Source organism: Candoia aspera, chromosome 3 (genome assembly GCF_035149785.1).
Source record: "Candoia aspera isolate rCanAsp1 chromosome 3, rCanAsp1.hap2, whole genome shotgun sequence".
Classification (NCBI taxonomy): Eukaryota; Metazoa; Chordata; class Lepidosauria; order Squamata; family Boidae; genus Candoia; species Candoia aspera.
In genome coordinates, this window is record NC_086155.1 from 136,188,856 (window position 1) to 136,214,042 (window position 25,187).

At 50.7% G+C, this 25,187-nt stretch overlaps 1 protein-coding gene across 1 annotated transcript; it reads right to left on the reverse strand.

Moving 5' to 3' along the window:
• Positions 1 to 4,286: 4,286 nt before the first annotated feature.
• FOXF2 (forkhead box F2) lies at positions 4,287 to 17,094 on the reverse strand. Its single transcript, XM_063298817.1, has 2 exons — positions 15,953 to 17,094; positions 4,287 to 6,510 (listed from the first exon to the last, which is right to left on the reverse strand). Exons 1-2 carry the CDS (start codon positions 16,956 to 16,958, stop codon positions 6,335 to 6,337), a joined length of 1,182 nt encoding a protein of 393 aa, XP_063154887.1. The 5' UTR covers positions 16,959 to 17,094; the 3' UTR covers positions 4,287 to 6,334.
• Positions 17,095 to 25,187: the final 8,093 nt, after the last annotated feature.

A 25,187-nucleotide genomic window follows, 5' to 3' on the forward strand; every position in this document is an offset into this window, starting at 1 on the left:
AAGTAAAAGGAAAAAAGTTGGTGTGCTCATGCTAGCATGGACTCTCAGGAAGACAAGGTGAAAATCATTGCTTTCTACACATTAACTTGCCTCAATTACCTCCACGAATGCATTACAGGTAGTGCTATAATTAACAATGGTAATTGGGACCAGAATTTCCATCGCCAAGTGACATGGTTGTAAAGTGTGACATCACGTGACCACATAGCTTTGTGACAGCAGTTCCAGTACTTCCCGGTTGCCATCGTTAAGCAAATCCTGTATAGTTGTTAAGTGAGGACTTCATGTGGTCACCATTTGTGACCTCCTGCTGGCTTCTCCATTGACTTTGCTTTGTAGGAAGCTAGCAAAGAAGGTCGCAAACGGTGACCATGTGACCATGGGACATTGTGATGTCATAATTGTGAGCTGGACACCAAACACCCAGATCACAATCACATGACTGCGGGAACACTACAGCATCTGGAACTTCAAGGATTGGTCATAAGTGCCACTCATTCACTGCTGTTGAAAGTTTAAATGGGTTGCTGAACAAGTGATCATTCCGTGAGGACCACCTGTAATAAAAGTTTCCTGCCAATAACAGCTTACTTGACTGCTCTAAAGCCTAGGGATACACTGTCAATTTAGGAAGGAAGGGGCAACCAAGGCATATTTGGTGGTCTGATGTGCTACTAGGAAAATAAGTTAATAGTGTGTGCATTGGTATGTGCACATTCACAGGTACTGCTGTGGCAGGTGGAGTTGTAAGAAAGACAGACTCAGGAGAGCTGGGCAAGTACATAGAAATTGAAGTCATGATCTACTCACTATTTCTTTGCCACAAAGCATGAATTGAAATGAAAGGTCTAGATGCTACCCTGCAGTTTTACAAACTTCAAAAAATGAAGAAGGTGCACATCTGGATACTGTCCCTGAACTGTTTAGAAGGGCAGCAAGAACTCCTAGACTGAGAAAAACAGTCTAAAATCCAAATGCACACCCCCCACTGCAACCTGTCAGGGAAGAAAAGGACATTCACAAGACACAGAGGTTTAGTACCATCAACAGCACAAAATTACCTGGTTCTCTGTCCACCCCATCTGGTTTTATTTTGATGAACCCATTCAACAAGCAGGCTACTTATAAAGGGGTGGGTAAACACGGCAGGAGTGCTGGTTTGGTGTAGTGGTTAAGGCACTAGGCTAGAAACTGGGAGGCCCTGAGTCCTAGTCCCACCTTAGGCACAAAGCCAGCTGGGTGACCTTGGGCCAGTGTCTCTCTCTCAGCCCTAAGAAGCCAGCAATAGCAAATCACTTCCAAAATCTTGCCAAGAAAACTTCCGGGACTTGTCCAGGCAGGCACCAGGAGTCAACACTGACTTGAAGGCACAAGTACGCGCACACACACACAAAGGTAACTAACTAGCCCTGAGAAACCGAACCAGGAAAACATCCATTTATCCATGAATGTCTTGGAGGTTAAGTTTCGCTGTAGCCTCTCTTCCAGACTTTTAGGAATAACGTAGGTAAAATTTTAACAGTGTCTTTCACGCATTGCATCTGTCCACCAGGGGGCAGTGGAGCCTCACGGGAACTCCGGGTTGAGCAATTTCAGTTTTTCGGTCTTTGAGGTCTTGTCATGCTCTATATAAACAAGTTACGTTTGAGTGTTTAGGTTATAAATTACGTCCATGCAGGCTTGCCTTGAGAAGAATGTAAACACTGCACTGTGGTCGAAGCGTCCTCTGAAACTGACTTTATAATGTACAGCAGGCCTCAGAGAAGCCCATGAAGTGTCGTGCTTGAACATAAATAGGGAGAATTTTTTTAATGCACAAATTCTCTCCTTATTTTATTGTTTGGAAATGCAAGACTGGAGGTACTTCTATTAAATAGTAAGCTCCTGGGTGGGTTTTTTTCCCCCTTGTTAGGGCTAATTGCTCCATTTTATTAAACATAAGAGCAGCCTGAGTGAAATCAAAAGGTGGGGGGATCTTAGAAAGATCAGGAGTACAGGGCAGGAAATTTGCCCCCATTCAAGCCTAAACCACTTCTATCTAGTAATTTTGGACTTGAATGCCCTAATAGGTGAATCCACCCATGGCTTCACTTTCTGTTGTGGATCGAGGAGTCTCTTTTTTAAAAGCAAATCAATTAAGTGCAAATTGCTATCAATCAGCAGAACATAATGCTTTGGCTGCATGAAAGAGGTTTGGACTGAAACTCACATCTAGTCTCCATCACACCAGGTGGAGAGAGGAACACTGACATTGAAGCTACCAAGGTGCTTCGTGGATTTATCTAAATAGCCCTCCCTATCCGAGGTCTGAGTTTTATTCCCAGGCCTGCTACCAAGGACTGCTAAATTTTCTGGGAGTGTTAGACACATGGGAGTGGGGAGAGGATGTGGTGTACAACTTGAATAATCTCCAGCCACATGGGTGACTCTGCTGGCTGAGAATGATGTGAGTTGTAGTCCAAAACATCTTGGGTATGCTAACACACTCACATCTTTTCCTTGCTCCTATGAAAATATCCTGTGTTTGAATTTGAGGAGGAAATCTCACGCCACTGAAAGCAGTGGGACTTACTTCTAAATCCAGGCTGTCACATCAGATCCTGTTGGTGTTTGAAGATCAGGCCACTGTGATCCAAGCTAGTCCTGAGGCCCTCCAGATGTATGGATTTCAAGTCCCAGATTTCTCAACAGTGGCAATCCTGGTTGAGAATGCTGGGAGTTGAAGTTCACGCATCAGGAGGACACCCAGTTGGAGAAGGCACACCAACCAGAAGGAGGTCAATGTCATTGATTACAACTAGGCAGGACAGTTCAGTTTTAGCAGTAAATCTTATGGTTTTCAATGCAGTACAGCTCCGGAGTGGCAGCAGCCAATATTACTTTGGTCCTGGCTGGATCATATCATTTAAATTTGGTACCGGGAGATATAAGGTACAGCCCTGCCTGTTGTTTCCTTTCTAAACTGCTACAAGATAAATGGCCTGAATAAGGGGTGGAGCCACAATGATAAGGGAATGATCGCTCTACAAGGTTCTGCTACAAGGTTCACCAATTGTTCTGTGAGCCATGGAGCCATTAAAGCTCAAAGCTGTAAGGAAGCGCTGGGCTTCTCCTACTTTAGGGGAACACTGAGGCTCAGGGTTGTTCGCAGGAGTGGTAAAAACAGTCAAGATGGCGGCCGCTATTTTGACTTTTTTAAACTACATCCTGAGCACACCCTGGTGGGGCTAATTGCCCATTATTCCAGCTGGGCCTGTAAATCTGGCTCCCTGAATCTGGCGTCCCTGGAGCTGGTGGGTGGCGACCTCCACTGCACTGGATTAAAGGGAGTTGTAGCCCAGCACATCTGGAGAGCGCCAGGTTGGGGAAAGGCGATGTAGATCAATGCTGTAAATTGGGCAAGATGTTCGATGGGGTTTCCAGAGCTGCTTTTCTATCAGGCATCTCCTTGACTAACACGTGAACAGAAAGTCTTCTGGGCAGAATGGAACAAACCTATTTGGAGTTGAGTGGAGTTCTGGGCCCACTCAATAGCCATCATTGAGATAGAATTGTGAGCCTGTATTACCTTTCCACCACCCTGAAGCCTTCTGGCTGTGTTGGATTACAACTCCCATAATCCATGGCCAGGGCACTTGCTGGTTCTGGTGATGGCAGCTCTGGTCCAGCCCTTTTGAAGGGCGTCTGGTTGGGAAGGCTATTCTGTCTCTTCCGGGGTGATTTTCTAGTCCGCTGAAGGAAATCTCTTCTTCCTAGGAACAGACTACGATTCCGGAGCGACAGCCTTACTCAATCTGATGCCCTCCAAAGATGCCGTATCACATCTCCGTCATCCCCTGCTAGCCTAGAGGCGATACCCTTGTCACTTGCAAGCCACGATTGACTCTGTTCTAAACACCCATTGTGAATCCCAGAGAGAAAACTTTCTCCCCGAAAAGGGCTCGGAGGAAGTAATCCGCGCTCCAGTGCCCTGAATAAAAGAAAGGGGGAATCCGCGTATTTGCCCCTTGTCGCGGATCCCCGCCTGGCGCTGGAACGAGAGATGGCAGCTGTGACCGGAAGAAGGCACCACCGGTTGAAATGTTCAAGCTGAGTCTTGCCAGGAGCTTCTCCTCCCATCCAGCCCAAAGTGAAGCCCGCAAAATCTGCGGAAAGCCGGGCTCTATCCTTGAAAAGCGAGACCAGTGGCTCCCCCGCCATTTCCCCCGTTTTCGTTCAAAGATTAAACGTGGCCTCTTGCTGATATAAAGGGGGAGGCGTTACATGCCAAGGGAAAGGAAAATAAGCACGTGTCACATACGTTTTATTGGGGAAAAAATGCCCACCCCAAGAACCTTGTACATCACAATTTCTGACAAACCAACAAACGTTATACATAAGTGCAAATTATACTCTCCGGTTGAAAAGCGATAGTGTGCGAGTATACACAAGATTTATTTCAATTCATTTTTCTTAAAAACAAAACAACAGCAACTGTGGTATAAACGCTTAAGGGGAAAAAATAGAAAACAAACTAACCCCCAACGTGGTAATGTTGCAATATTTGAGAACAAGACGAGTTAACCAAATCTGGAAATTTGGAGATGCTGGACTCGCATCCTACCCCCGAAATCAGTGCCGCTTGATAATGCTGGTGGATGCCAGCGGACTCCCTTAGCGGCGTACTGGAATAATAAGGCATTTAATATAAATCAAGACAGAAAGAAGCCTTGAGGTTGGGAACGACCAAAGGCTTTCTGCTACAAAAATACTTCCGTATTTGTTACCTCCTAACCATGTCTCCCGTGGTTCCTATGACAGTAAAGAAAATAAAGCCTCGCCTCTCTTCCTGAGACATTCCCACAGAGGAAGGAACTCTTCAAGACGCTAAAGCACCAGAGGCAGGATGGATCTCCCACTAGCCTCTTCGACCGCCAGCCAGCCGTCGTTGGGCCGAAAGAATTCTAATGAGGACTATTTTCGTCGCCTCAACGACGGCTCGGCGACGCTCGAAGTCAGCGGTGGGGGATTCAGCTGCTAGAAGTCTCTCAATTCTTATTTGCCCTTCGCTAAATTTGCAGGAGGGGAATGAGGCTGTCAAGTAAATGACCTCGATGGACGCGGTGCTAATGAAATGGGAGTACAAAGTACTTCATTTATATCATAGGCGAAGTCAGCTCAGTAGCTGAGATTCTGTTTGAGTTACATGGATACATTTTACTCCAAAGCTCTTTTAAAAAAAAAAAGTTTTATGTGACGAAAAGAGGGCAACCTCCAATCGAAGTGGCTGCTGCTTGCCAAAAATTTTCAACGGGTTGGCCCCAGACTTACTCATCCTTAGAATCATTCCACGAAATTTAACGGGGCTTCATCTAAAATCCTATCGATTTCAACAGACTTGTGCCAAGTCCGAATCCAACCTTTTAAATTTTGCTGTTTAAATAAAACACCTAGACATAAAATAAAATGAAACCGAAAACATGATGTGTTTCGTCTTTTGAAAACACGGGCTAGCAAAGGAATAGGGCAGCCTTATTATGGACCTGCAGAAAACGCCGCATAAACCAGCCTCCTTCATCCCCGGAATCCTCTCTCGAGGATTTAACTATAGCTCCCATCATCTTATAAATAGGGAGGATGGGAATCGTGACCTAACTTCTCCGGAGGGCTTCGGGCGGAGGAAGGCTGTGCGGCCCAAGGACGGCTCAGGGCGCCCGCAGCCCGATCTAGCCAGGCATTTCCTTCCTTGGGAGAGAGCATCTCGGAGCTCCCTCGGGCTGGGCGTCTACTAATCGGAGCCTCAGACTTCAGCGCCCATCATCCCCGTCGGGCTGACTGCGAGAGGGAATCGAGATGGGAACAGTAGCCCTCCCCTCTTGTGCCATGTGCGGGGCTTGCAACTGTGAACTGGTCCCGGGCAAGGCAGCAATCCTGTACGGGGTCGGTCCCTCCCTGGGAGAGGGCACAGAGGGGTTCGCTGCGGAGGGGACGCCTCCCGGCTTTGCTCTTCTGCAAGGCATCAGTCCGGCGGGGGGTGGAGGGGGGTTTCACTTCAAGGAGCAGGAAAGGATCAGACAAACGTCCCGGTTGAAACGAAACTCCGGTTCCGACTGCGGAGGATCGCGCTGCGCGAGGCCAGCGGGGGAAGAGGGCGCGTCTCCACGCTGGCTTCCCTCGGGCGCGCCTTCCTCCCGTAGCTTTAAAGGGTGCGGGGTACTTACGGTCGGAGCCGGCCGCGGGATTATTCCGCGCCCTGCCCCGGCCGCGCTGGATTTTGGAGCGCCTCCGCGGCCTCGCGCCGCCCTCCACCTGCGGCCGCCGGCCGGCTCCTTCCGCTCCTCTAAGGAGTCCGCGTTTACATCACACAGGGCTTGATGTCCTGGCAGACGCTCTGGTGGTGGTGGTGGTGGTGGTGGTGATAGTAGGAGCTGCTGGCGGAGGGGTGGTAGGACGAGATGCCGTTGAAATTGAGGACGAAATCCTTCCGGTCGTACACCGGGCTGGGGTGATGCTGGTACCGAGGAAGCCCCACTGCGGAGAAAGAAGAAAGAGAAGGCGAGTCCAAGAGGAGCTCCGCGGGGGAGTAGGGAGGCAGAGACCTGCGGGACAGTGGTCCCGGTCTCAGAGCGGGAAATGGGAATCCACAGGACGCTCGAGAGTTCAAGGAAAGGCGGCAGCCCCTCCTTTCAGGTCCACCTCTGGGGAAGGATCCCCGGGGCCCAGGGGCCACTCAGTGCACTACGCGGGTTCCTGTCCCTCACTACGTCAAAAAACCACACTCGGAATTGGATTTAGAGCGAGGTCTGAACCAAACCTTCGGCATTACTTCCTTTGCTCCCCAACTTCTAACCACAGAATGTTTGTGATTATAACAAAACTCTTCCTACCTGAATGGGTGTATGTGTGTGTCCGTCTGAGTGTGTGCCACCCATTCATACCCTCAAAATACTTAGTGAGTAATTGCTGTCTTCTGACATCCTCTCTAACCAATTTGTATGTGTGTATGTGTGCCTTTGAGTCAGTGTTGATTCCTGGTGACTGCCTGGACAAGTCCCTGCGGTGTTCTTGGCAAGATTTTGGAAGTGGTTTGCCCTTGCCTCCTTCCTAGGGCTGAGAGAGAGTGACTGGCCCAAGGTTGTCCAGCTGGCTTCTTGCCTATTTCCCGTTTCTAGCCTGATTCCTTAACCACTTCACCAAACTGACCTTTTCTGTAACCAACAGACTTGTTTAGTCTGTATCGTTAGAATTACACCACTGCCTTCTTTTCTGGAGATCAAGACTGCATACTTAGCATGCCTTCCTCCATTTTCCCCCACAACAACCCTGTGAGGTAGGCCAGGCTGAATGTGAGTGACTGGCCGAAAGTCACCCAGTGTCCCTCTGTGCCTGGAGGTGGACTTGAATCAGGGTATCTCCACTCCTTGTTCAACACCTCCACTGCTACCCCTCATCAACTCACTCCCGATGCTATTTGGAAGAGAAAGGATTTTGACAGGGGGCAAAAACTGAGTCCTGTAGTGAATGGAACATTTCTCCTAGCCATGGCGTGGCTGACCTGCTCTTCATTACAGAGAAGAGGTCACCAATCAAAAATGTAACCCAACACCTCCAATTTCGTGGGTTCTCCCTCAGGCCTCCATTTAGCGTTAAAGGGGCTGGTTGGGAGGAGAGTCAAACCAATCAAGGGCCCAATCAATCAACCAATCAGTCAGAGGCATTCGGACCTTGCCGTCTATTTTAATTAAAATTAACTTAAAATTAACTCCATCAAAAGGCAGTGGGCTAAACATTCCTTTGTTGTTGTTAGTCCCATCACCAGCAAAATCTTCCGTACTTGGAGCCCAAGGTAAAAATAATAAGGGAAATCGATACTGAACTTTATTTCCTTATTTATTAGTTAGCCACTCTAAATTTCATCCCTGGGAGGGAGGAGGAAGTGGGCTACAAATGTAATAAATAATAGCATTTGAGAAGAGCACCACCAATGCTCAGGCAGACGATGCCGATAAGAAGAGACAATAGGATGGAGAAGATCAAATGTTTCCGTGCCCCACTCCTCCACTCACCTTCCTTTTTCATTACCATAGGCATAAAACTAAGAGTAATATTTGGCTGAAGTTAAACAGTTACCACAAGAGCCTGTGCAGATTTCCTTGGGAAGCAACCAAGCCCGAGAAGGGCCATGAAACCTGCAAAGGGGCAGCTGAGCTTGAGTTGCACCCCTGATTTCCTTGGCTCAGCTCACCCTCTGTTCAGATGATTCCTAGGAAAGCAAGGTGGCTGTAGTTCAGCTAGCTCCTTGCTCTGACCCCTTGCGGGACGGAGCTTCAATGATTTTGGAAGCAGTCTGCCATTGCCTTCTCCCTACAGCTGAGAGGGAGTGACCAGCCCAAAATCATCCAGTTGGCTTTCATGCCTGAGACAGGACTAGAACTCATACCCTCCTGGCTTCTAGCCCAATGCCTTTAACCGCTACAGTATGTGACTTTGTTGTCTTAGGAACCAATTCCTGAATCCTTCTTGTAGAGCCAGCTAGAAAGCAGAACTCATGTCAAAGTAGGCAGCCTGGTTGGCTTGGAGTGACAGAACTTGCAGTCCAGGACCTCAGGAGGGCACCCAATTGAAGAAGCCCCTGCTGGAAGGAGCTTTACCTAATCTTCTTTACACAAGTAAACCCCACTGAGTTCAAGTGGGTGAGCCCAAGGTAAGTTCATGTAGGATTTCAGTTTCATTCAGGTTTTTTAAAAAAATGCCAAGGGCATGTCGATCATTATAGTAGTTCTGCATTCACGTGCCAGACAAATTGGAAGGTGGGAGTTGCTTTAATGCCTGTGCAGCAACTGGGTGGAATCCTGCTTGCACCCATTCTCCGAATCACGGATCACCCAGAGCTCAGAGGCTGCTCAAAAACCTCCTGGTTCCAGCCGGCTAAAGTTAGAGCTCGGACTCCGAAGGAAGTTCCAAGGAAGTTCAGCAGCATACATGCTTCCAGTCAAGATGCGAACCCATATGCCTTTCCCTTCAGAGTGCTCGATTGACCTCAGTGGGGCTTATTTCTCAGGTGGCCAGTCTAGATTGGCGCTGGCATGTTTGCAACCACAAGCCAATATTAAGCTTTCTGAAGGAAACCCACCAGCTTTAAAACTAAAGGATGTTTCCTCGCGTGATTGAAGACTGCGCCCGTATTTCCCTACTTTTTCTCCTTAAATGGAAGCTCCCTTCTAGTAAATCACCCAAAACGGATGCCCGCACACATGTATGGACAATTGGCTTCAGAGCCACAGGCCAATCCTACTATTCAGAAGTAAAACTTACAGCAGTGATACCAGTCAGGGACTCTCAGATAGTCTAAGAGTGCAGTTTAGATGAACTTTTTCTCTTGCCTGAATTCTTTTACTTACGCACACACATCCGCGCGCGCACACACAAAGCCGGTGTGTGTGTGTGTGTGTTTCTATGCAGCAATACAGCGAAACCAAGCATTTGAGTTACAATGAAATCAGTTAGGATCCAGATCCTAAGGAACAAGATGTTGAAGTGATGCCCCGTTTTTTCGCCAAAGCTTAATTTTGGTCATTGCAAACGTTTTCTCCTCTGGAGGTTTGGGAGAAAGGCAGAATCAGATACTGGGACCATTGGCTTGCAGGAATGGTGAGTTTATTCAGTGGAGGACCTGGGAATTATGTATTCCTTTCTGGCTTCCTTATCCACTTTTTGACCGGTGCTAAGGCGAGTTGCAACAGGAAAGGAATAAGAACAAACCAAACAGCCCCCAACGAAAACAAAACCTGGTCACCGAGCGGCAGCGCTCTTATCTACCGTTAAATCACCATTTGGAAGGAAAGTGCAGGATTGGAAGCGGATTTTCAGGACAGGACCCCATTTCCTTTGAGGGAGATTATTTCAGGTTTAAAGGTCTTATTACAAAAGTAAATGAATCTCTCGTGCATCCGGTTGATCTCTCCTCCTCCCCCCTCCCAAAAAAATTCCTGGTTTCAAGATAAGCTCCAGTTACCACTCGTGCTAATGGTATTAGCAGCACCAGGATTTTACACCGCGATGCTTTCCAGTAAGCCCTGTTTATAACCAGGGACTCATTTTCGAGCCAGGGTATTCGAGGTCATTGCAGCCTGGATGGACTTCCTTCATGGAACACTTCGCTAGCGCAGCATCCAGAGATCGGCTCCAATCCCCTAGGCGAAGGCTTGGGAAAAGTAAACAAAAGATACAAAAAAGCCGCTCTTCCTGATTTTAGCCCCAGCCGTTTGCAGTGTAGATTTCCTTACCACGAATTTAACGACCTGCTTGTTCTGCTAAAAGTGCAAATCCACAGGCACCCATTCTTGAATCCCAGGGAAAATCATTGAGTTCCCTGGGCTTTTTTTCTTCAGAGATCCAGCAAACGCCTCGGAGATTCCAATGGCTCGGCGACGCTGCAGTCCTGCCCTCTTTAACCTGGCGGCCAGCCTTAGTGGAGCCAAAGGGGACTAGCTTCCAAAATGCAAGGACGTATTTGTCCTTTAGGTTGCCTCGCTCTAATCGGGGATGGGACCCGGCCTTAATACACGGGAATGATAAGCCCAGCTGGTCAGACGCGTGAATTCCTAGGCATCTTCCAGGCTCTTCTGTTCTCCCACCCAGCACTGTGGTTGGGCATCTAAGGTCCTGGGAGCAAAATGCACCATCGACTCATTCTAATGAGCCAAGGTTTACTGACGGAAAGGGCCGGAAATGATTCCGCTGAGTGGGCTACAGACGGTCATATTCGCCCTAGAAAGAAATACGAGTTTCTGAGAATTTGCAAAGGCCGAGCCATGACGCCTCTCTATAGTTTGCAGAACAATCAATAGAGCCTGCGGGAAGACCGGAGCGTTGCCCTTCTCTTTTCCTTTGGGACAGAAAGGGGGTTAGAGGAGTCACTTGACATTCTCTCCTCCCTCCGATTCGCACTGCCTCCCCAATGCCAGCTGCTTCAGCCGAGTTTTTGCAGCGACCTGGAGAAGGCGTTCCAAAACCTGTTCCCACCGTTTCCAGCCCATGCCCAGCGACGCTGCCAGGCGGGTGGAGTAGCCGTTAAAGTGCTCTTTTCCCCCTCTCCCTCTCCCTCTCTTCCCGCCTCCTGCCCGGCTCCTGTTTCGGTCCCTTTGCTCAGCCCAGAGCGCTCCTCTTGGTCAAAGCAATCGCTTCCCTGGATTTCCGCCGCCTTTTTTAGGCTCCTAAGGAAGCCGGCAAGCTTTATTGCATCCCTGATTCAATCAGTTCGGTTTGGATTAAGAGTGTGCGAAAAAACGCCCTGCTATCCCCTTCCTCATTCTTTTCCCCTCTAAGCCTCCGAAAGACGAGATCTCTGGTTCCAATCTTGCTCGGCCTTTCGGAGGCTCAAAGAGGCAGCGGGGAGGGCGCACGGGTGTTACCAGCTCGGCGGCACTAAACCGTGGATGATTTGCTAAAGCTTGAGTGGCCGATAAAAATCGATTGTGAGAGAAAGAGAGGCGATTTCCTAACCCCCCCCAGCCTAGAAAATGACCCACTGAAGAGTCCCGCGGAGGGGAAATCTCGGTATCTTCTGGCAAGGGCTGTGGTTGGATGGCGAAATAGCCGGTGCGAATTTTCGAGGCCCCTGGAGCAGGGCCGCAACTAGGGCCTGTGTCACCCGGGGCAAACATGGATTCCGCGCTCATTTTGGCGCACCCCGCCCCCCCCCCCCGCGGCGCCCGGGGCACATGCCCCGCTTGCCCCCTCCCTAGTTGCGGCCCTGCCCTGGAGTCACTCATTTCGCTCCCAAACCCGAGACTTTGGAAGTTGGATGCCAGGGATCTCTCTAGTCCTCTCCAGGACCGTAGGCCTTGAGTCTGGCCACTATGCCGTCCATCGCAAACGCGTGATGTTTGCTAAGAGGGAAATGGATCTTCTGGGCAGATCTCCTCGCTTCGGGCCTTCCGCTGCGTCCTTTCATCAGTAGCGGTGCACGGCCCTGTCAGCTCCAAACTCCCAAACCTTGCCCTCACTTTTAACGACTCCAGTCTATTTTCTAATTGTCTTGGAAAGCCTCGTTGGTTTAAGGAGGGCTTTTTTCTTAGTAGCCCTGCAGGAGTTTCCACTACAGATTATGAACACCGCGAGGCTTAGGTTTCCAGTGGACAGGAACCACAAGGCTGTGGTTGCTTGCTCTGAAAGAATGTTTTTCTTTCGCTTTCTAATTATATTTAGGCCTTTGTTGTCTTAAAAAGCGGGCTGGAATAATCAAAAGATCGCATCGACTGAAAATTACTCAGTTTAAAAGTCCTCCGAATTTGGGGGATGGGTGGGAAGTGCTTTGGCATCCCTGTCCATTACTACTCAAAAATAAAACTCAGGGCTCACCTCCCAGGTAGAGGATACATTTCTAAATCTTATAGATCTAGATCTAGATTTAAAAATCTTAATTAGGAAACTCCGGGTGCGATGCTTCTTCAGAGATGGATACAGTGCTTATTTTAGAGCGCCTCAGTGACCTTGAGGAGCCTCCTTCTACGCATCTTCAGCGACCGCAGTCCATGAAAAAGCTTTTATTAGGCTTTTGAGCTAATGCTCATTCATCGGAGAGCAAACCTCGTGGAAGACCACGGGACTCACCTCTGAGTAAACACGGAAATCTTATCCCCTCCTTTGCATCTAAGGAACCCAAAGAATAAGCAGCAACTCAGCCTTCGCCTGCTGTAGTAGCCGTCAGAAATGCGAAGGGTTATGAATTCCCGGAGGCCGAGTTGAGATTTCGTGTGGCTGACCAGCCGGGCTTGAGGCGGGCTGCGGGTTGGTTAAGCCAGGTTAGGGATCGGACTACAACCCCGCCTCCTCCTTGAGGAGCGCTGTGTAGACAGGGATTGGTGAGATTACTCTGATTACAGTCCTCTAATGATCAAGGAAAGGAAGGGGAGAAGAGGACGAGATATTTTTGGACGAAAGGAGAGAAGGAAACTGCATTTTACTGGGCAGTTGTACTTCGTGTACACTTTGGGCAGGAGCATTTTTTGTCTGTGTTCATTAAAGTCAACAACCGAAATTATATTTAGACCTTCAGAAGTAAGGCATTGGGAACTGCCCAGAAAGAGGCAGGAAGAAAGAAAAGATCTTTTAGAACCCTATTTTTGGTCTTAAGACCTTATGCCAATTCTACCCAGTTATTGTAGTTGTCAATATTAATGTTGTTATTATTATAACAGTTTATAAGAAAGGTATTTCAGGAAGGATCGTTTTCAAATTCCCAGTTAAAAACAAATGCGCTTGGATGTGTTGCGGGGGGGGGGGGCAGTTGCGAGAAGGCTTCTGCAGTTGATTGACAGCAGGTCACCGACGAGAAAACCCAGGCAGTGGACAAGGTCGTCTGTATTTGTTACTTGTTGAAATTCCCATAAAATTGAACAAGACCTCACGCTCATCTGGGTTAAGTCAAGCTTCAGTCCCCTTCGGTGTGGTCCAGCCCAGACTGTCTTTGTTTAGTTAACCTCCGAGACCCACGTTTAAAAGGGTTATTCGGAGAATCCATCTCCTTCCCCCCTCCCCCCCCATCCCAGCTCAACATCTTTTACCCATTTCGGTGCCTTATTTTCTCCACTCTGTCTCTCTTTCCCCCAGATTTTCCAAGACTATTTTTTTTAAAGCAACATACTGAGAAAAGAGAAAAACGCAGTTCCTTCCAGTTATAGAAATAATTTGAGCCCCACGTTCGCACCTTCTTTTGCATTTTGGAAGAAAATGCGAAAAGAACGGCTCCTTCCGCCCTGTCATCTGCAGAGCGGGCTGCAATTACATTTCCCCCCTCTTTTTCAATTAGCCCGGTACAACCTTGAGAGTATTTTTTAAAATAAGCAGACAAAAGTTCCCTTTTGCGATTTAGCCTTTTCCTCCTGTGGGAAAGGAGAAAAGGCTCCACCAAGCAAAATTCTGCCGGGGAAGTCTATTAAAGCTTGGCACAATCTACATGAACACACAGCCTGGGAAGGAAGGGAAGGCTTTCAGTGATTTCAGAGGGAACCAGAAACAACACAGTCCCGAACATCTTTGCTCGGATGTAAGCTCCACCGATTTCCAAGAGTCAGTGTTTAAAGGGCCTGCCCTTGCGAAGACGTGTGGAGGACGGCAAAGTTAAACAACCAGACTCCACAGCCACTCCAAAGGACCGATTAGTAGGGGCCTGGGTCGGGACCAGTCTTGATTTATTAACTCCTGGCGTTTGTATCTTTCCCTCCCTACGTGTGTGCACCCATTCCGCCTCTCTCTCTCTCTCTCTCTCCCTCCCTCCCTCTCTCTCTTTCTCCTCTTTCTCCCTGTTGTCAAACGGGATCTCGCAGGCCGCTCTCCAGCCTCTCCTACCCAGCTTTACTCGGAAGAACAGCGTTCAAGTGAACGAGAACGGCATCCGACCCCATTCAGCTCCAGGGGGTGCTTTAAAACTGCAGCCATCCCGTTTAAACTTTGCCTCGGTCATTCAGCCTCGCCTGAAGACGAGGCTGAGGAGCTTGGCACTGTCGCCGGGGAGTTAAAAAACACCAGGTGCTCCGAACGGCAGCTCTGAATGGAGTTGCACAAGTTGCTGGCACCTTTTCACTCTGGGATGCGACTGTGGGTGCGAGGAAAAGTGGGAGAATTACATCTAATAAACTTCATAGCTCTGGATCGCTAGTGTGGAGAAGTTCCTGGATGCGACGACCCTGCTGTTGCTAAGGGTAGTTGGTGAACTAAGATTTGGATCCAGGGTTAACGAGGTAACTAACGAAATTCGAGATTGATCTTGGAAATCCCAAGATGCCTTGAGGCTAGACTGCAGATGTGCATTCTCTCCTTAACCCAGTTGTACTTTCCCCCCGAACAATCGGTCTATTCCTCTCGCCCCATCCCCCTAGAAAGCTTTTGCTTTCTTACACCAAAGCTGGTGTTTTCTCTGAAAACATCTGTTCTAGAGAAGGACCTTCGCGGCTTGCTATCTGACAGTTAGACTTAACTTGAGCTGGCGGAGGAATTTTGTGTCTCTCTTTCCCTCTTCAACACTCAGGAGAAATTTAGTGGTTTGGGATTTTTTTACACCTACCCTAAATTTCACTTTCAAGAGTGAGAAACAATGCAATTTCCCGTGGCACACACACACCCTCAGCCCAATGAAGCCAATCACCCGTACACAGTATAAAGACTCTAGATCAAATAGGAAACGGCAACATATACGAATCTAACGTTCCCATCCAGGGTCCCGATCTGGCTGAGATTCTGAGCACCAGTAAGTTTGCTTAGGATCGCAGCCAGATTCTCTCAGATTTCTTCCTCACACCCCCGCCCCCACCGCGCCAGGACTCGCTTTCAGAAGCGATTCACTTCCTTCTCTCTTTCCCTTTCAAGAATGTCATGTCTCCAATCTATACACGTGAGTATACAAACACCCACAACTGCCGAATGGCGTCCTTCTACTTGAAGTACATCCTATTTAGCTGACTCCGGCTGCCAAGTCAGTATGCAAAGAATCTCCTACAAACAACAGATTATGATCTATGAACTTCAAACTAAGCGTTTCTAAACAGGATTGGAACACCTATAAACTATTAGGTGACCCTTTAAGTAGGAAGGAGTGGGATTTACTAACGCGACTGTCCTGCCTGCAAGTAGGGGAAGGGAAGGGAAGGCTGTCCTCCCCGGCTCCAGAGGGTGAAACTGACCCCACGGGGTTGTTCCCCTCGGGTGCTTAGGGGGCAACGCAATATTGCCTCGCGGTAAATTTTCCACTGAATCCTTTCAATCCAGCGGGCTTAGCCTCGGGCCTCCAAAGTATGTGATTTGGCTTCGGCCCAAGCACTCTTGAGACCCGAACCTGGCCCTGGAAAACCTTTGGGGGTTTTCTTTACAGATTCCCAGGAAAGTGGCCTCAGCCCTTGAAAAGGAAGCAACTCGCTTCGAGGCGGAGAGAGGTTGGGAAAGAGGAAAGGACCCGACGGGGCGGCTGCGGTACCTGAGAGGTCTTCCCTGCCGTTTTGGTGCAGGTAGCTCTGCTCCAGCGAATAGGAGGCCACTCCCGAGTGGATGCCCGCAGGGGCGGCGGCGGCGGGCGGTGGCGGCGGCTGCAGGGCCTGCTGCTTGAGATAGGGCGAGGCCGCAGAGGCAGTCCAGTGTCCGGCAGGGCTGCCGTAGGGCGAGTGGCACTCGATGGCGCTGGCCATAGCTGGCGAGGAAGGCACCGGGCTACTGCTGCTGTCCGGCCCGTAGTCGGGACCGTTGGACGGGACCGGGCAACTGGCCATATACGTGGAGCCTGGGTTAGGCGACATGTGCGGGACGTGGTGGGCTTCGTAGGCAGCGCCGGCCTGCATCACGTCCAGGGGGTTGTAGCTGCTGGGGTGGCAGCCCAGGGGCGCGGCAGGGGGCGCCTGGAAGTCGAAACCCTGCGGGAGGAAGCTCAGCCCGTTGACCATACGGTGGTACATGGTGGGCTTGAGCGCCTGGCACTTCCTTCGGAAGCCCCGCGGGCGGCGTCGGAAGGAGCCTTCCTCGAACATGAACTCGCTGGCCGGGTCGATGGTCCAGTAGTGGCCCTTGCCCGGCCGGCCCAGCCCTTTGGGAAGCTTGATGAAGCACTCGTTGAGGGAGAGGTTGTGCCGCACCGAGTTCTTCCAGCCCTGGTAGGCGCCGCGGAAGAAGGGGAAGCGGGCCTGCAGGAACTGGTAGATCTCGCTCAGCGTCAGCCGCTTGGAAGGCGAGCTCTGGATGGCCATAACGATCAGCGCGATGTACGAATAGGGCGGCTTCTCCGGGCGTCGCAGTCCCGAGCTGGCCTTCTTGGTCTTGGATGGCGCAGACGCGGAAGCGCAGCCGCCGGTGCTGTTGCCGCCGCCCCCGGGGGTGGTAGAGGTGCTGCTGCCGGTGCTGGACGTCTCCAGGGCGGAGGGAGGCAGCGGCGGCGGCGGCTGGCTCATCAAGGCCGGGCTGCGAGGCACTGGGCCCCCGATCTCGGAGCTCATGGAAGCTGCTCCTCCTGGGCCACCTCCTCAGCGGTCTGGCAGTGGCGCCCTGAGCATCTCTCCCTCCTCCCTTGCGCAAGCTTTTCTCCCGCTCCCGGTCTCGCTCTCGCTCGCTCTTTCACACAAGCACAGCTCCCCTTCCCTCCCTCCTCCTCCCTCTCCCTCTCCCGCCTGACCCCCTCCTTTTCCTTTTCCTTCTCCACCTCCTCCTCCTCCTCCTCCTCTTCCTCTTCCCCCAGCTCAGGAGCCTTCAGTTCTCCCGGGCTCCGCTCTCTGCCCCCTGCCTGGTGGCCTCCTGAAGCCTTTAAAGAAGAGGAAATCCATCAAACCCCCGCGCCGCTTTTGCGTTAAGGCAGCGCAGCCAAACAAAATCCGTGGAGGGCTATCGGGACTGTCGTCTGGGGGGCGGGGGGCAGGAGGAAAGGAAAGGGAGAGAAGTCCCTTCCCCTTCCCCTCCCCTTCCCCTTCTTCTCCTGCTCCGCTGAATCTATCCCACAACTCAGGCCGAGAGAAGAGGAGAGGAGAGCCCTAGGGCGGGCGGGCGGTCTCCCGCTCCGCTCCAGCTGGCTTCTGTCCACCCCCGCCTCCAGGCCTGCGGGCTCCCCGCGGAGGCTCCAGATCCCTCTGGCTGCCATCTTCTGTACACGCAATTATGCCATCCATCAACTTGCCCTTAGACAGTTGCTGAGTCTCCTAGCCACACGCCCAGCATCAGGCTCCCAAGGTAATGTGTTTTCCCTTCTCCTTTCCTTTCGCTTGGCATGAGGAGTACCAGCGGTTTGCCTAGCCCGGAGGACGGTTTGTGGGATTTACTTGTTCGGCAGCAGACTCCCTGGGGCTGAATTCGCTTTCCCAAGCGGGAGAGTTTCTGCTCCGTTGGAGAATGTCACCCTGTCCCCACGCCGGTCAGCAGCGCCTTTTCAGGGGGTAGGAAGATGCACTCTAGCTGGAGAGGAAGGCTCCCGACAATCGGTGGCGCTTCTTCCCACTCTAGATCCTTAGCAATAAACCCCCTGCTTCTGGACTTGGGTCCGGGCTAGCCCACTTCAGAAGCCAAGTGGTGGTAGCCGCCCTTGAGTTTCAGCCGGGGGCGGGTTTGCAGATGCATAGCCCTATCCTGGCGTACTGGTATCCCTAGGTGGAAGGCAGAAATCATCTTTCGTCCTGGGCACAAATGGCCTCGGGCATGAGGGTCCACTTGCAGCGACAGAAATGCCTGTTCTTTCCTGCAGGTGCACCTGAGCATCTGGAGAGGTGATTCCGGAGAGTCAAAGCAGTGGGTCTATTCGGAGGGCAGGCGAGCAATTCATCTGTTGAGGAAAGTTGGAAAAGTGGAGCTCTTTTTGCTACAGCTCCCGCATTATCTTTTCTTTCAAGGCAAGAAACTATGGACTACCCGTTTCCCGTTTCTGCACACCGTTTATTTCCCAAACCACTTTTCAAAGGCCATGCACACATGCACACGTATGTACACAGGCTTCAGTCACTTTGGGACAAACCCTGGGAAGTCAAGACTGCTATTCCAATTCTACAGATAAAAAACTGAGGATTTCTAGTCATTTCTCTAGTGGAAAGGTCATTTCAATCTCTTCCTGAGTCCTTCATGCCTTTCCTGTTTTTGATCCTCTTGCACAAAGCTGTTACTAGAAATGGAGATCCAGTCGTTCTGTGGTTCGCACTGGAAATATTTGTAAGGGCATTCCACAAATTATGATTTTCTGTTGAAGACTCATTAGAAAAGGTTCCAGGGCATTTCATTTTACTGATTCTGATATGCCCTGAGTTCCACTTTACAAACACAAGGCAGTCTGAAGCACCCAGATCAGGATTCCCTCATGTAATGAATCCAAGGTTGGATTTGGACTTTGAAACTTCATGTCTCCCACCTTCAAACCAAATTCTCTCTGGTTTGATGGCAAAGCCAAACCAAGGCTATCCAATTTAGGCCTCGAACCTGAAGAATTAGATCCTAGCACTCTGAGCAATCCATGCCTGGCCTACCAGCCCTAGAACTCAGGTTCGTGTAGTGACGGTAGTCTTTGCTTATTTCGTCCACTTGTTAGCTGAATCAATCGCCGAAGCAACTGTAGGCGGCGACTGGACTGGGCATTAACCCAGGACAGCGGAGAGCCGGGCTCCTATCAGCCTTGGCAACTTGCTGGATGACCTGGGGCCAGTCATTCTCTCCGACAGGGATGTATGTTGTGCAGAGGATACAACCGTTCTCCAGGTAAGCCTGCTACCTGGGAAAGAGCCAAGATAGAAATCTAACCAACCAATACTCCCAGGGTCAGGGAATTCCCAGGTGCTCCTCTGTTCAGAACGGGACGGAGGGCTCAGAAAAGGAGCTGGCTCCCCTCTTGACCAGCCTCCCGAGTGGAGAGGAGCTGCCAATCCACTCTTCGAGCCAGGGTGCAGGGATCCCTCAGATCCCCCGCGCCTGCACACGCGTAATCTGAAGCAGCTGAGGCCAGAGGGCTCTCTGGGTGAGCCTTAAGCTGGTGGTGCTGCTCCGAGCTGCTCTGGGGGCGCGGGAAAGGGGGCGGGGAGGGGAGGGGAGGGGAGGGGAGGGGCGGCGGCTGGTGCTGCCGCTTTCAGACAGTGACCTGGAGGAGCTGAGTGGAAGCAGGCTTTTTCCATCAGCGACCCTCCGCCTGGCTTATACCACCCACCGAGCCCAAGTGTCAGTTTACCGTCCTGAGCCGGGCTCCTTTCCCTAAGCTACGCCGGTAATTAGACAAAGCAAAGCTAAATTAACTGAACAGGCGTCGACAGCTTCTTCCAGATCAGTGCCCCTCCGTCCCTGGAAAGAGGGGCCGAAAATGGCTTGATTGTACCTGAAAATCAGCTAAGAAAACACCACGCAGCCTGACAATGTTTACGACACAATTGAAGGCACGGAAGGAGGTTATTTTCCTTCGTCCCTTGTGTGTGTGCGCGCGCGCGCGCGCCTGTGTGTCCACTTGCTGGGGGCCGAGGCGGGATCCCCATCCCCGGCCCTCGGAATTCTTCTGCTGTGAAGGAATTCCGAGCGGGAGGCCGCTTGTCTCACCAAGCCCATCGGGGGCCAAACGGTGGCTACAAGTCTCCGGAGAATGTCCAAGGCAGCCCCCGCCCCCGATTTCAAATTCGTTCGCTGCCCCCGAGACTGGATTTCCCAGAGCCTGCTTCTCGAGTGGCGTCTGAGTGCCTTCCTTCTTCTTCGGGTGACCTTTTTGCTTGCTTCAACGGATCGCTTCCTTGGCAAAGGGCGCCTGCCGTCCCCGCAAAGGTTCATGAGAAAAGAGGCATTCGCCCCGAAAAACATTCCTCCAAACGGCCAGCGACCTTTTCCAGACAATTTACTTTATACTATATGGAGGGGTGGGAGAAGAGCAACGCGTAGCGACGGCCAGTTAAAGGCTGACTCTGTGTGTGCGCGGGGTGTGTTTCTTCACCCAGTCAGAATGCCTATCAGTTCCTTCGATCTTCGGCCACCCTTACTTGCAACATAAATAAACCCGGCCCCTTTTCGTGATTGATTCTACCTTCATTTCAAACCCGCCCTCTGTGGACTGAATTCGAACGCCGTTACTGACATTGTAATTCTCGGGACAAAGACTTGCTCTCCACTGATGGTTAGCAGATTTGGCCTCAAAAATGGGGGCGACCAGTAGATGACAGCAAAGGGTTTTCTTATCTCTCTGCTGCCATCAAGCGGTGGTACCGACTTTTTGCATCTCAGATTTGGTAGCCTTTACCTCTTGTACTTTCCCCACGTGTTAGTGGGCTTTATCCTTTCTTTCCTTACAGAGCAAATAGAAGGAATTTGTTCTCCTGTTGAGTCTGGGAGTTTCAGCCTTCGCCACAAAGGGAGGGGATTGATGCCCTCTGGGGCACTTCTCTATCTGCTCTCCACCGCCCTCCCCCACACCTCCTGTCGCTCATTCGCCAAACGGAGAGGTCCCTCGGATCGGTCTTCTCGCAGAGAGGAAGCAAACAAACCTCAGCGTACCGTCACCCATGAGAGTAGGGTTAGCACGATGTAGCGACCTAGATCCAACTACGTGCACACAGATAACATAGGCTGGATCCTAAATAAGTCGAGATTAACATGAATTTCAGTGGAAGGAAAACAATTTAGAAGCAGGTAATTTCAGCTATTCAGTAGGATGTATTTGGGAGAAACCCGAAGAAAGCTTTGAGCCCAAGGGGCTTTAATGCCTGTTTGGCCTCTGATTACTTCTGAAAGCTGAAAAATGACGGGGGATGGGGGTCGTGGGAGCATGACTTTTGCTATTTTTTCTTCATTTCGGAGCTGAGATTTTAAAACGTCTAACAAGTCTGGAAAGTTTATTCCGGTTTAATTTAACCTGGAGAAAAAGAGATGTCATAACCTTCTGAACACTTCAGGTATCTCTGTCAAAAGCGGCTTAAACCCTAGCCTAGGCGTTTGCCTTGCTACTTAGAAGTAAATCCCACACTGAATTTGGTGGCGTTTGCTCTCTGGTATGCGATTAAACCCATGCAGTATATGCACAGGCGGAGAGATATTCTCTTCCCAGATGTAATTTCCCTTAAATCAAAGGGGCTTAGTCCCAGGCCATTGTTTCCTGGAGTGGAGCCGAACAGGTTTGTCGTGGGTGAAGAAGGAAATAAGCCCTGCGAAAAAACCGGAAAGGGCCTTGCTGAGAGAGAAATCTGGATTAGGATGGAGGTACCGCATCCGACTGGTCTCCAGCAGTCCGCCAAGGGCTCGGGTGGATCAGAACTGCGGGGTTAAGCCACAGCCTCCATCCCATTTCCATCCGGCTGCGGCCTTTTACTCCGAATGTGTTGTGACTGCGAGACGGTCTCAGGATCCGCTTCCTCGATTTCGCAGGAACCAGGAGTCCCGCGAGCCTCCGCCCGGCAGAGCCCGGGACTGCAGCGTTCATCAACGCCCGAACCTCCATCCGCCAATGGCCACGCTCGTTGGAGCCGGCCCCCGAAGCGGCCAGGCCAAAACCCCGCCGTCCCCGCCGCTCAAGAGTCTTCGTTTGCGGCTTCGTCACAGTCACTGGCAAGTGAGACCGTCCCTGGCCGCAGCCTCCTCGGTCTTTTGACCCGATGTGACCACCCGGGCAGGACGGGTGGGAAGAGAGAGACCGTCTCCGGGAAGGTTCAAGTTCAGTTCGTTCACTGGGGAGGGTTTCGGGTCATGGCTTCAAGGCAGCTTCCCCCAGCCCGGCACTTGACCCCGCCTTTGGAGAGCCCAAGTGGTTCGTTTGACCCAGAATGGGCGGAAATGAAACTTAGGGGCTGTTTTGCTCACTTGTTGTTAAACTGGGCAACGCTCGAAGATGATCCAGGAACTCCCTTCGTTGCTTAGAGTTTGAATGACTTACCCCGGAACATGCCCTCCCTCATCATCTGGGGCTAAATAAAGGGAAACGAAAATATGGAGGCTAAACCGGTGCTGGGAAAAAAGGGTCTAATCGAAACAGTCCACACTGAGCGTTATCTCTCCCTCCCTCCTCTTTCTTTCTTTCTTTTTCTTTCTTCTCTCCCCCTTTCCTTCACTTGTACTTCACTTTCTCTCCAAATATATTTACTTCTCCCAACCACTCTCTTCGATCCCGCAGAAAGGAAGCGTTTTTTCAATTAAATTTGAGACTGAACTTGTAAACAACCCCCCTTAAGGAGATTTCTTCTTCTAAGAGAAATACCTCTCTCCAACCCTGTAGCATCTTTTTCTCTCTCCTCCGTCCTATCACTTTCAGGACAAACACAGTTGCGGTCAGAGCAACTGACTAGAGAAGAAGCTGGATGGAGTCCACTTTGGTCCTCAGTAAACCGGCTGTTATTCTCGGGTTCAACGGAGATCCATTCGGGAATGAAGCAGGAAAGAGAAGCAACATCATACATCAGCGAGGTTGGCCAGATGGCGAGAAAATGGCATTTCTGACAAGGAGAAACTCTTGCCTTATATAATCACCGAGGAAAATGCGGCGTCTTGCATCCGTATATAAGCAGCTTTAGCTACATCAGCCAAGTATGACCGATGAAGTCACCCTCTCCAGGCTAAAAGAACAGGGCGAACGAAGCAAAAAGGAGAAAGGGCAAATGCTGATACGAATACTTCGAGATCATTTCAAATGAGGATAAAGTTTAAGCGAGTGCCCAGCCTTCCTTTCGGGAAGATGGAGGTAATAAGGACGCTGAGCTCAGCTTCAGGAGAAATCAGGGGTCTGGTAGCACCTTTTCGGACTAACGCGTTTGATTAAAGACATCATCCGCTTTCTTGAGCGTCCGGTGAAGTCAGGTACAGCTCACGAAAGGTATACCCTTTAATAGAACGTGCTAGTCTGAAAAGGTGCTTACCAGACCCCTGATTTTTGGCTTGCATTGACTAGCACGGATCTCCTCCTATAGGCTTGGGAGGAAAGTATTCTAGAAATACTGTTTCAGTCTGATGAATCGATACATTTCCATACAACCATTGAGGCGTCGATGGTAGAGAAGGAGGATGCTCTCCACCTACTGTAGACCGAATTGAGGAAAAGCGGCGGGGCTCGGGAGGGAAGGGCTTCACGCCAGCTTTGGCTGCCACTGTTGCTTATAGCTGCTGCCGCGAGCCTCCCGACTCCTTGTTCTCCTGCCCTGTTTATTTGGATAGCCTTTCCGCTTTTTCAAAGGCGGATGACCCACGGCTGCAGCTTTCTTATAACCGGCGAGTCCCTTCCTATTCACGGCACATTGCCCGCCAGATCTCGGTGGGTCTCAGCAAATAAAGAAATAATCGTGTCTGTGTGTGTGTGTTATCTCCTGGTCCAGTGCAAGAGCCAGGTATTCTGACTCCAGTTGGGATGATCCCCAATCTAAAGGAACCAGAGAGGGCATGAACATCTGAGGCGGGGTTAAAGCTCACCCTGCCATGTGACCGGATGCTGCGAGGGTGAGCAAGCTCCGCAGCTGGGTGGGAAAGCTTGCTCCAGGATCTCCCTCGCTGACTGCGGAGCTCCATTAGGTCCTTCAGATACTACGCGGCTCCGTTACAAACCGCTTAACAACCACAGACTTAACCCAGTTGCACAACTCATCGACCTTAACTACCAGACATCTGCCACATTAACCAAGCCAGTCTTACTGACCAGACAAGGCAGCCACAACCAATCTATGAAGTGTGCAGGAGGTCTCCGACGGCGATTCATGGAAGCTCTTGTCCAGCAAGAGAGCGAGATGTACAGGTGAGGGAAAATAAAACTGAAAATCCAGCCCTGCTGCTTCCCCAAATGGCCAGTCTCCAGACTCCCTTCTTGAAGCCCATCTTCCCTTACCGGGTAAGATCCCAAGCACATTTTCTTTGACTAAATCCCCCGCCCCCCACCGTCCGCCGACACGTACTCGACTGTGTGAGGTTGCCGGGCCAGGACCAGCCCAAGTTACTGAGAAGAGGTGACTTTGCTTTAGTCTGCCTTTTGGCTCCCTCCCCCAAAAGAAAAGGTCCTCTCCATAGAAGAAGGCAGGAGAATCCTCCTTCTATGGACTCTGATGCTTCAGGAGGGAGAAAAATCAAGATCACTAAAGCAGATGAAGAGAGCCAGGTTGGTGCAGTGGTTAAGGTACTGGGGCTAGAAACCGGGGGAGACCGTGAGTTCTAGTCCTGCCTTAGACACAAAACCAGATGGGTGACTTTGGGCCAGTCACTTTCTCTCAGCCCTAGGAAGCGAGGAATGGCAAGACACTTCTGAAATCTTGCCAAGAAAACTGCAGGGACTTGTCCAGGTACTCGCCAGGAGTCAACATCGACCCCTCCCCCAAAATGGGGGAGATGAACCTGCTCCGCACAACCGCGGTCAAATGGAAAGATCTGGACTGCTTCGGAGGCAACGGAGGGTTGGCTGGAGGCCTCAGACGTCCTGCTAGACTTTCGCAGCACCAGCGGTGAGGGATGATCGGAGTAGGGATGCAGCAACACGTGTGGGATTATGGGTCCTCATCTCTGGTTTTAGGGATTAGGTCTCCGGCGTGCAAACGTGAGTGTCACTGGCAGCAGGAATTGACTCCCACCATCAAGTGCTGCTGCTGCTCCTTCGTTCCAGAGAAAGTCAGGTTTTAGGATCGCAATATTTAGTGTTGTGTCCCCCAAATGCATTAGAATACATGTGGGACTAGGGATGATGGGGAGTGTAATGGTTCCACATTGAAGAAGTCTAGTACAGGAAGGAAGGAAGGAAGGAAGGAAGGAAGGAAGGAAGGAAGGAAGGA

Bases quoted from the DNA above. Each gene is read 5' to 3' on its own strand.
- FOXF2 (XM_063298817.1), bottom strand. From the start codon at position 16,958: ATGAGCTCCGAGATCGGGGGCCCAGTGCCTCGCAGCCCGGCCTTGATG. The intron at 6,511-15,952 runs GTACCGCAGCCG...CTTTCTCCGCAG, and splicing joins CGGCAGGGAAGACCTCTCAG to TGGGGCTTCCTCGGTACCAG.